This window comes from Rhamphochromis longiceps, linkage group LG11, assembly GCF_057381845.1.
Source record: "Rhamphochromis longiceps isolate RC_006_pf linkage group LG11, R_longiceps_female_GT1.1, whole genome shotgun sequence".
In the NCBI taxonomy this organism is placed as follows: domain Eukaryota; kingdom Metazoa; phylum Chordata; class Actinopteri; order Cichliformes; family Cichlidae; genus Rhamphochromis; species Rhamphochromis longiceps.
The window spans coordinates 22,777,609-22,788,515 of NC_140567.1; the positions used below are offsets into that span (position 1 = coordinate 22,777,609).

Genomic DNA, 10,907 nt, shown 5'->3' on the forward strand with positions numbered 1-10,907 from the left:
TAATCTTTGCCTTGCCTTTGTTGTGGATACTACAAGATACACACAATATGACAGTCAGGGGTAGCTGACTGGGAGCCAGGATCTAATCAATACTCCTGAGAAAGAGCTGCTTTGTTTTTCTCCATGTGAGCTGAGCTGATCAGTTTTCAGCTAGAGTTCCCAACATTATCTCTCAGCCTGACGTACAGTCCCCTTTTTCCATGTCCTCTGCTCACTTTCCACCCTATATATACCACCCATTTATAATTCTAACAGGTACTAATGAGTGAGAGTGTTTGCCATGTTCTTGCACATCTCTCCACAAACATGCACACACACACACTCTCCATCTGTGAGTGGCATCTTCTATAACCCACAGGACCCAAGAAATGCCATTATGAAATAACGCTGGCAGCCAGGGGAGTGAGGGCACAGTAAATATCCAAACACCTTTCTTGGCCTCTGAGCAGAATTCCTTTCTTTGCTCCTGCTGGATTTAGGCTGATGTATTAGAGGATTTGAAGCTCAGAAATTCATTATTACGCTATTTTACAGTGTTGTTAATCACCTAAAAAGCTAAAACTTGAGATACAGCAGGATAATAACTCAGCCTGCTGGGATGTAATTAGGGAAATGGTCAGAAGGGACCTGCTAGGTTCAATTTGATCCATGCTATAGAACAGATTTTACAGTTCTTTTCAATAATGTATTGCAATCACTTATTTTTCTATAGCTGCATGCAAGCCTGCTGAAATAAATCTCAAGATCACCACTTTCACGTCACAACTTTCGTAAGGAAGCCCAGAACATGAAACCGAAACAGCAAAAGATTAAAAGATAACTAACAAAGTTAGGTTATTATGCAATGAGCCTGCTAACAGACCAGGCTATATATTTCCTGAGGCAAAATTAAATGACTTGGTTTTTCCTCGTGTCTTGTAGGCGGTGCATCGCTTTGAAATGATCTGCTCCCAGTATGTGCTATAGTCCCCGTGCCTCCTCTACACATGGTCACATCAAAGCATTCTGCAGGCAAAGCACTGGCACCGCTATAGCACACCTTACGCACATGAAATCTGCATTATGTTCTATCACAGTAATGTTACAAACACCACAAAGCTGCCTTTTATTAACAATGTCATCAGGAAGCCAACAAAGTGGAACACTTTCAGAGTTAAACCAGCATACACTTGATGTTCTGATAACAGGCTGTGCAGGCTGTAACCTTCTTTTACACAATGCCTGTCTGATTCAACACCATTATAAGACTAATCTGTTTGATACCATAATAAATACTAGCTTGCTAATAACATGTTGCGCTGTCTACTGACAATGCAATCTGTTCAAAGAAAAAGCAACAACACTGCTGTATGCCACTGAGGCAACTTCCAGAAGGAATAAAAAGCACAGCATTGGTTTAATATCCTCCACTGTATGCTTATGCACTCAGGACATTATCTGTGTGCTTTAGGATATTTGCTCCTCTCCACAAGTATGTAAATAAACACTGATGTAGCTTTAAGTATAGCTGCACAGCATCCCATTAAAAATAATGCTATCATAGGTAAAAGCCATCAGGCTCTGCCTTGGATGTAGTCGTTTATTAAGTAAGCTTAGTGTACCACAAAGCTCACGGCCCTGGTTTAAGTAACCTTAAGAGCGAATGCTTTCAGTCTAGTGATGCTCGCCACAGTGGCGGGACTGAGTTTCACTTTGAGTTTGGAAATGTTATTATGACTAATACCGACATACAGGAACTCTACTGCAGAGGTGTGAGGGTGAAACTAGCCGTACCTACTGTACAGGATGAGCCTGGTCACACTGGAGCAGCAATGAGAGCTGAACGCTTCACAAGAAAAGCGAGACTCGCGTCAATATTTGCAGAGGATAAAGAGACTGCATAGCAAATCCTCATGACCATGTTAGAAGAAGAAGATGATGATAGGGAGCAGCTACCCAAAGCTAAGAGAGACCAGCATAGGGATCTTACCTTGGCAACTTTGCGTTATAAACAGGGTTTTGGAGACGTCCTCGCTGCTCCTGTCGCTGAGGTCATGATGAGGTCTGGGGGATGAAGAGGCGACGCTATGTGATATATGATAAAGGCCAGTGAGGTGGGAGGGGGGAGACAGGCACCGTGCAGAGGTAAGGGAGGGTTTGGCTTCAGCTGCCGGAGAGGAGAAGAAGGAGCAGGAGGAGGGGTTGCACCTCCTTCACTTTCTCCTCTCTCTGAACTTCCTGCAATCAGGAAGCCAACATCACACCGGACAACCCATAGGTGTTTTACTTCTGTATTTAATGTGGCAGCACAGTCTTGCGGCATTTCACTCATGCTGTTTGCACGTGCTGACGGCACGCTACCCGTTTTTAACACTTTAAACTTGATAAACAGTCGCTCCTTCCCTCAGCAGCCTGAACACACCTCATCGCCTTTCAAGCGTTTTATTTGGTCTCTGTGTTATATCGCCCTCTACAGGTCTGTCAGCGCCATCTCCTCCAACATCTTTGTAAGCCTCCACTCATTCATACTACCAGGTGTGGGAAGTCGGATTTTCTGATGAATTATTTATAGTGAAGATTTGTGGCTGCTTTGCTACAAGTTGCTCCAACTTATTTTGGAAAACTCTGGTCAACATTACTGAGACTTTGCCTCGGGTTTAATCATTTAAGGGTTCAGCCTAAAAGTGGTGCATTACATTGAAACGTATAACTATTCATTCTGAATTATTCTTGGACACTTTTGAAGTTAACATTGTAATGTGTGCCCGACTCAGTTGAGCTTCACAAAGGCGAAAAGAACAGCATATTCCATTAATATCATTGCAAGGCGTGAAATATTACAGAACAAAGTCTGCAGAGGTGTGAGGCTGTTTGATCCCAGAATCCCTCTCTGCTGATCACAGAACAGCTTTACCCTTTGCCCGAGTCCTCTTTAAATGAGCTTTGGCCCAAAGAACATGCTGGATCACGTTCAGACAGCTTCTTTGCAGTTATTGAGCTGTAACCTGCACTTGTGGACAGGAGGTTGAACTGTGTTCACAGACAGCGATTTTTGGAAGTGTTCCTGAGACCCTGCAGGGATTGTCATGACAAAAAAATATCACACCCAAAAGGGCCTGAAGATTACAGTCATCTAGTACTGAGCTTCACACTGTCACGATCCTGCGTCTGACCCAGCGTGTTCAGTTTGAGTTCTTAAGTTATCCCTTTATATGTTGAGTAAATCTGATTATCTTTTGGTTGCCTTTAGTTTATGTTTCACTTAGGTCTTCTGCATTAGTCTGTCATGTTTCTTGTCTTCTTGTCCATGTTGTGAAATTGTATTGTCATGTCTGCTTTCCATTCTGTTTGCTTTATTTTGAAGGTCTGCATCCTATGTCAGTGTAGCCAGCTTTGCTTCCTTTGTGTTATGTCAGACTAGTGTCAGCTGTTTCCCCATGTGTTTCCACTTCCCCTAATCACTCTTGTGTGTATTTAGTCTTTGTGTTTCTCTTCATTCTTTGTCAGGTTGTTTGTCCTTTGTGCCACATTGTGTTTCATGCTCCAGATTCCAGGTATCTTTGTATCCACATCAGGTTTTATGTTTTGTTTTTTAATGGTTTTTTTTTTTTAAGTTTCCCCAGTTTATTTTTTAGCTTCATCGCCACCTTTTGTTTCGTGTAGTTTTCACCAGCCTTAATAAACGGCTCACTTTCTGTTAACATTCAAGTTTTGTCCACGTTCCTTGATGTCTGCATTTTGGGTCCTCTTCGCAAATTCGTACAGTGTGCTGCCGCATACTGTGACACACTCTCAGGCAGAGGTTTCTCTGGATTTTTTGATATTACAAATAAAAACCTGAAGTGGAGCATTATTCTGAAATTGTTCCACAAATTAATTTTTTTGCAGGTTGGTAAATCTCTGACCAACTTTGCTCCTAAGAAATTCTCCAAGATGCTCTTTTTATATATCACTCAAGTTACTGACCTCTTTCCATTTAAACCAATTAGTTACATGAGGTCGTAAGCATTATTGTGAGTCCACTGAACTAAATTAAAACCAAATTATTTTAAAAGTGACATTTACTTCAAATAAACGCCCGCAAAAAACAAACAAACCATCTACTCCGATGAGATCCCGCCCCCCAGAAAAAAGCAAAAAAAAACAAAAACGACACCCTCCAAAATAAGTTAAAACATCCCACCGCACTGCTGCCAATAGTCAGTTTAATTCATTCACCTGTGGGTACATACACTGCAAGCAAGTTGGGTCTCAGTCCTGCCAAGAATTAAAGATATGAGTCACCTGTAGCAGATTTAGGGAAAGACAAGTGTCAGAGAAAAAAGTTGATTTGTCTTCACAATTAGCAATCCAAGTTTTTTGTAGTACAACTCAAAAAAGAAAGAAAATTAAAAAGACAAGTCACTTCAATGAGCGCCCCAAAACATGTTTGAAAAAAAAACACTTGAAACGGACGTCAGTTTAATTTTTTAAATCTTAACAAACAACCAAACCCTTAATCTCACCACCCAAATGCCCAAAGACACATGTTAAAAAATAAATAAACACTTGTCATCATTTGATCCAGCTCTAAAAGTCCTTTACTGTAGCACAAACTCACTCATGCCAGAGCGAGTCCATCGTCTCGGAGCTTCCACAGATGAGAGCTGCCTTGCCCTCCTCAGTGTGCTTTCAAGACTTCTCTGCCAATCACACGACAGAGAGCAGCAAACTTCCAGGTGGCACTCATTACAAGATTTACAAATCATTGCACTCTATTCATTTTGCACAGAATCCCAACATGTCTTGGGAGTGAGGGTTGTTTTTAATGCCATCAGCAAAAAACACTGAGGTAGCATAATTAATACACAACAGAACAAAGTGAAATGGAGAAGCAACGCAGACCTTGAAGGTCATGCTTTTTCCTCTAATGTCCTCCTAGATCCCTCAGTAGTTTGAAATGAGAATAATTTGTTCAATTTACATAAAATAATGTATATATATGTTTATTCTCTCTCTCTCTCTCTCTATAGATAGATATCTCCTTTATGAGAGCACAGAAACCTAAAAACACTGAAAAAAACTTATCTACAGTGTCCCTCAAATACTACATGCATCTTTTGACAGACTAATGTATAAAATTCATAATTATCATCAAGGGGAAACAAGACACGGGTTAAACAAAAAAAACCAAAAACATAAAACAGGGGAATAAAACACAACGGAAAAAAAATAAAAGTAAAACCTTTTCACAAATATTAAGTCATAGCTAAGTATGAATTTTTGGTGTTGTTTTCTATAAAAGTGAAATATTTGCAGGCTGAAATGCCAGAATGTGAATGCGTTAAAACAGCAGAGGGGAGTACAATAGACCAGCCAGTGGACTAAGATGGATTTCACTGTTTAAATCTACACAGTCCTCTATATCTGATTTACAACGAGGTGAACATGCTAGCAGTTTTCCCAGCTACAAAGTCAAAAAAGGACACACAGTGATTATTATACTAAACACACATTTCATTGTAAACAAACAGCTTTATCTTATGACTGACACACACCTCTGCTGGCTGTGTTTAAGGAGCAAACAGCTACATCATTTGAAAGAAGATATTCCTTTTTGTTTTTTCTAACAGTAGAAAAGTAGTTTCAGCGTTAAACTTTAAAAATTCACAGCCTTTAACTCATCTCCTTTTTTGCAAGTTTTTCACTGATGGTGGAAATCCTCTCAAGTTGGTCTGGGTCAGGCAGCTGCCAGTCGATAAAGATGAGATACATCAAACTACCGAAAACGCCTCCAACGAGCGGAGCCACCAATGGTACCCAGAACCAGTAGTTGTAACACCTGCAGAACAAAGAGCAGCAGGACATCACGGTTAAAGAGTGCAGATTCATTATTTTTAACAGGTTTTACTTCGATAGAAGAATTTATCACAGTGAAAACCCCCCAGAGAGTAGCATATTAAATATTTAAATATCAAACTTCACTCAGAGCTCTTTAGTCTAAGATCAGCAGTTTTTGTTTTGTAGGTCGACACCTTCCATCAAGATCATTTCCATAGAAAACCAGGTCCGATTAATCTGTCTGCAGCCATCAGCAGTGTTGTTCAAGTTACTTGAAAAAGTAATTAGGGATTACTTCTCCAAAAAAGTAATCCCGTTACTTTAATGATTACTTATTTTCAGAATTAATTAGTTACTTTTTAAAAAACATGATAAGGAACCTGAAAAAGTAATAAAGCAACAGGCCTTTCAGCCCAATTCTAGTTTTTTCTGCAGACTCCATCATATAAAATGTAATCAAATGAAAGTCTCTTTATAAAAATTGTTTTAATCTTTTAACTTTATGCACATTGCATCTAGAAAAAAAAAATTATATGCAACAGTCTTTGACTTGAAGAAATTTGTTTAACATTTAAACCTATTTTCTGCATATTCCAACATATAAATAAAACTATTTTTTGTGTTTACACTCACTCTTTCAAAGAGATGCAAGTAAAACATAGCAGAAAATAAATAAAATCAAAGACTACGTCGTCCTGTTGCTCTTAAATCTATTTAAACCTGTTTAGCAGGAGCGGAGCAGGCGGGGGTTTGCCCGGTGGCGTAGCGGTCATGCCAGTGGGAGGATCCGGGGGTTTCTCTGTGAATTTCACATTCCCGTGGCAGCGTGCTAGGGTACTTGCTCAGAAGTTTAGGGAGTTTTTTTCGCTGTAAAAAGAAGTTTTCTTCCCACGCATCATACAGCGTACGCTAATGTTTTTGTCACTTTTTACATAATCAAACTCAAAGTAATGTCAGTGCTTCCACCCTCTATATATTATCCATGGTTGATCATTGATCTGCACACGTCCGTTACCACGAACATCGCACGCGCTTACATCATTGTCATGAGACACTCTCGGAAAAAAAAAAAAATCACGGTCTAGTAACGCAGCGTGCTTATGGGAAAGTAACAGTAATCTAATTCCTTTTTTGCAATAGTAATCCCTTCCTTTACTCGTTACTTGAAAGGGTAATCGCGTTACTGCGATCAGTAACAAAAACAATCTGTTATTTCGAATACAGCTGAACAATAAGCTGAAAGGCCTGATAATAATTAATCAAGAAGCTATAAACTCAACTCAGATGAGATGAATTCCTCTTTGTCTATTTAATAAAAGCCTTACATGTTGATCTTGTGTTAAATTTGTGTTTCTCTTGGCCTGTTTTGCTGTTTTTCTGCCCATAGTGTTATAACGCAGCTTTAAGTGTTTAAGACACTGTGCACTGAGCATTTGTGGAACCACACGTCTCAGATGATCATAAGATTATAAAGAGAAAACAGCTTTTTCATGGAAAAACCCTCAGGATAACTCTTCCATTGTCCAACAATCTTTGACATACTTTTGTGAAATTAAGACATAAACAAAGTTTCAATAAAACCAATAACTTAAGCAGATAAGATACTTACGTGAAGACCTCAGTCCCCCAGCCTGCAGCTAGGGTAAAGAGGCGAGGCCCCAGGTCCCGAGCAGGATTTATGGCAGCACCACAGTTAGCCGACATTGAAATGGAGATCCCCAGAACGACAGCTGCCACTACAACAGGAACCAGCTCAGAGGGAGCCGGGGTGTTCCTCTTTTCCTCCAAACCCAGGATACACAACAGCAACATGCCGGTGCCCACTACCTAATGAAATGTCAACTCATTACGTTGGGTACGGGAGCAGCTGCTAAAAGATCCAATCCTGTTAATAATTATACTCACTTGGTCAAAGAAACTTCTGCCCACAGAAAGGTAGTCAGAGGGGTATGTGGCAAATATTGAGGCAGTCTCATTCCTGCCGTACACAGTCAACACTCCTCCACTAAAAGTCATTAAGGCATCTGCGACCGAAACAGAGGTGTTGCAGGAAACAAAACAAACTAATTTTTTTATTTATATGTCACAAAAATTAAAAAGACAAACCATAGTAGACGAGATAGACAACCCCCGACGCCACGAAAGCCCCCACCACCTGGGAGAGGGAATAGGGCACGAGCCTCGACCAGGACACCTTCCCCAAAACACAGAAACTCAGGGTCACCGCTGGGTTCAGATGGGCACCTGCAGGGATGTAGGGTACATATTTGGAGAAGGATACAGGAAGGTGAAAGTTAAAAATGAAGGTAATTAGACACACTGGCAGGTGATCGTGTCTCTGATTATCTGTGTTATCATATAACAGTGGATTGTCATAGGTATGAGCCAAAGCAAACACTTTGCAAAAGAAAGTAGATAATTTATTATTATCTATTATCTTATTTGTAAAGAGCTCTGGTGATAAATTTTGTGTACTCATTTAATAACTGCAATAAAAGTCATAATTACCTGAGGGATTTTAGACTGTGCAGAGCATATTGTAATGAGTTTAAATGTAATACTATGTAAAAAAAAAAAAAAAGGAAATGTTAGTGCCCATTATGGATATCTTTTAATTTTTACCTGAGATGCCCTTGGTGAGATACATGGCTGACATAACTCCCACAGAGAAGGCCATGTTGCCAGATAGAAACTGGCCTTTAGTCTCATTGCTGGTTTTTACTTGTGCAGCAGCAGCACAGCCAAAGAGCTTTGTTGCAGATAAAGAGGACAGAGAAGGTGGAAGGTGCATGAGAAGTCAGAAGTTACTGCAAAACTCAGGTGAACAAAGAAACGAGATTTTCCACAGCTAAAAATCCCGACATCAAAACTAACTTAAATAGACGTAGAGGAAAGCACATGAGCAAATTTCAGTATATCTTTCTTGACTAACTAATTGATAAACAGAGACAAATTTGTTCTTGTTAAAGTGTAATTTAATGCCCTCCTCTGTAGACTTTGTAATGACCCGTGTTATCTGAATGACCATGTAAGGGACAGTATGGCTGTTACATTGTGATCTCACCACAGATGAGAAGATTTATGTAGAAAATTACGTAAGCTGCAAATATAACTTCTTTTTAATATTTTTTTGATATTTTTCTTCATTTTAATCTTTTTAATATTTGATATACAAGCATAAATTATTGTAATCTGTTCTAACTCCAAGCAAAGTTCCCAATAAAATCTCAGTAGAGATTCTGCAGTCAGGTGAAAACTGTTTTAGACATGTGGCACAATTAAGGGTTTCAATTTCAACTCATATGGATTGTGCTTTCTTTAAATGCATTACATCAATTTATGTATCTAACTTCATACGCCTGCATTTTTCAGATTAGTTCATTTATGTCTTGCAGAGCTGACTTTGATTCCTACAGAAAACAAACATGCTTGAGAGAGATAAGACTGAGAACACCTTATAAATCCCATTCTAGGAAGCAATTTTTTATTTTATTTTTAAGAAAATTACCTTCACCTGGCTTCAGCCTTAGTTTTAGTGATAGATGTAAAGTCATGTGACAAGTTTTCACAAAACAGGTTCTGCAGTACTGTTTAAAACTGAAAGCTCCCAGTCTTTCAGTAGCTTGTGAGCCAGCTTTATCAGCAATAACTTGAAGTAATAATTTTCCATGACTATTAGTCATCAGTTTATGAGTCTCCCACATCATTGTGGAGGATTTTTTCCCCCAGCCTTTAAAATATTGCTTCAGCTCATTGTGGGTATTTTTTTATGCACAGCTCTCTTAAGGTCTCGCAACAGCTTGAGGTCTGCACTTTGACTTGAAATTGCAGCATGTTGATCATTTTGATTTTCAGTCATTCTGCTGTAGATTTGCTGCTGTGCTGGGATCATTGCCCTTTTGCTTGAACTGTTGAGCAGGTGGCCTCACATTTGACTCTAGAATACTTTGGTATACACAGGACCTTGTGATCTACTCAATGACTGTAGGTGTTCAGGTCCTGTGCCTGCAAAATAACCCAAATCATCCGATACAGTGGGAAAAACAATTTTAATCTGATGCTATTATGTAGTTTCTTTTTTTTTTCGAGAGCTGTTTGATTCCGTAAACATTCAGTCAATGTGAGGGTATAAAATCAAACTCAAGCTACTTACACGTTTTATGCATAAATTTAGAAAATTAAAAAATAATAAACCTGAAAAATTAAAGGATAATTGTCCAGGGTTTGGGATATGCATATACACATTTCAACTCCTCTTTCTCTAAACTGTTTTCCAGCTTTGATTTTTTTTTTTTTTTTAAAACCCGTTTGATTGATTTTGAAAATTACAATCCAACTCAAAGTCACTCACCATTAAGACGAAAGTTCCCAAAAATTCGGCCATGCACTCTCGCACGAGGGGACACCTCACCCTCATTGCGCGTAGCTTCAACATAGCCGGAGTGAAATGAAAGGCCTCCACTTATCTCACTCCGCTGAGCACAGTGGCAACTGAGTGCTTCTGTCACTGTATCCCACCGCCCCCCTACCCTCTACCTACTGCTCTCTATTCACAGCTGGACAAACACTACTCGTTTACTCGGTCGTCTCACCTCACGATTGGCCAGCGCAGTGAGCGTGATTGGCCCAGCTAAAGACTGATACATAAACAGACACCATAAAGCCAAGAGATATTACTTAATACAGATACCTGTTGACTACTCGGAAGAAGCCGCCGAGATAGTTTTATGACAAAGTGTGTGTGTGAGAATAGTGTTTTACGCATTTCCCTAACAAAGGAAAGCTCCTCGAGGCTCGACTCTTCGCTTAATTTGGTCGCTTTATTCAGGTTGAATAAAGCTGCCCGCTGTGGCGACTCCACGTGAATAAGGGAGCAGATAAAAGTCGTTTCTGTGCAGGTGTACTGAAGCACTGCTTTAATTTGGCTTTTAACCTTTAGAAATACCATACAAATCAAAAACAAACAAAAAATATAAATATGCTTTGTGCACGAACGTAAAGTAATGAGGAATATTCTTTTGGAGAAGAAAGCTTCGTGTTTACATGCAGCTAAAGCAAGTTTCTAAGTGTGTTGATATACAAGAAAACCAAGTATCGTTAAAGGGAAC

General features: G+C 39.5%; 2 protein-coding genes across 2 annotated transcripts in view; both read right to left on the reverse strand.

Annotated features, from left to right (window-relative positions):
• atp8b2 (ATPase phospholipid transporting 8B2) overlaps nucleotides 1-2,115 on the reverse strand; it is a 28,332-nt gene extending 26,217 nt beyond the window's left edge. Inside the window, exon 1 of the mRNA XM_085422975.1 lies at nucleotides 1,970-2,115. The gene's annotated coding sequence lies outside the window, so the exon portion shown is untranslated. The remainder of the gene's footprint in view (nucleotides 1-1,969) is intronic.
• A 2,058-nt stretch (nucleotides 2,116-4,173) lies between these two features.
• On the reverse strand, nucleotides 4,174-10,297 carry aqp10a (aquaporin 10a). The gene is made up of 6 exons (XM_085422982.1): nucleotides 10,151-10,297; nucleotides 8,422-8,548; nucleotides 7,906-8,043; nucleotides 7,705-7,823; nucleotides 7,409-7,626; nucleotides 4,174-5,800 (listed from the first exon to the last, which is right to left on the reverse strand). Exons 1-6 carry the CDS (start codon nucleotides 10,232-10,234, stop codon nucleotides 5,635-5,637), a joined length of 852 nt encoding a protein of 283 aa, XP_085279108.1. The 5' UTR covers nucleotides 10,235-10,297; the 3' UTR covers nucleotides 4,174-5,634.
• Between the last annotated feature and the right edge of the window lie 610 nt (nucleotides 10,298-10,907).

Coding starts and splice junctions, on each gene's coding strand:
- aqp10a (XM_085422982.1), bottom strand. CDS start 10,234: ATGTTGAAGCTACGCGCAATGAGGGTGAGGTGTCCCCTCGTGCGAGAG. Junction 7,824..7,905: donor TGTCTATCTCGTCTACTATG/GTTTGTCTTTTT, acceptor TTTCGGTCGCAG/ATGCCTTAATGACTTTTAGT. Junction 5,801..7,408: donor TGGGGGACTGAGGTCTTCAC/GTAAGTATCTTA, acceptor TTTGTTCTGCAG/GTGTTACAACTACTGGTTCT.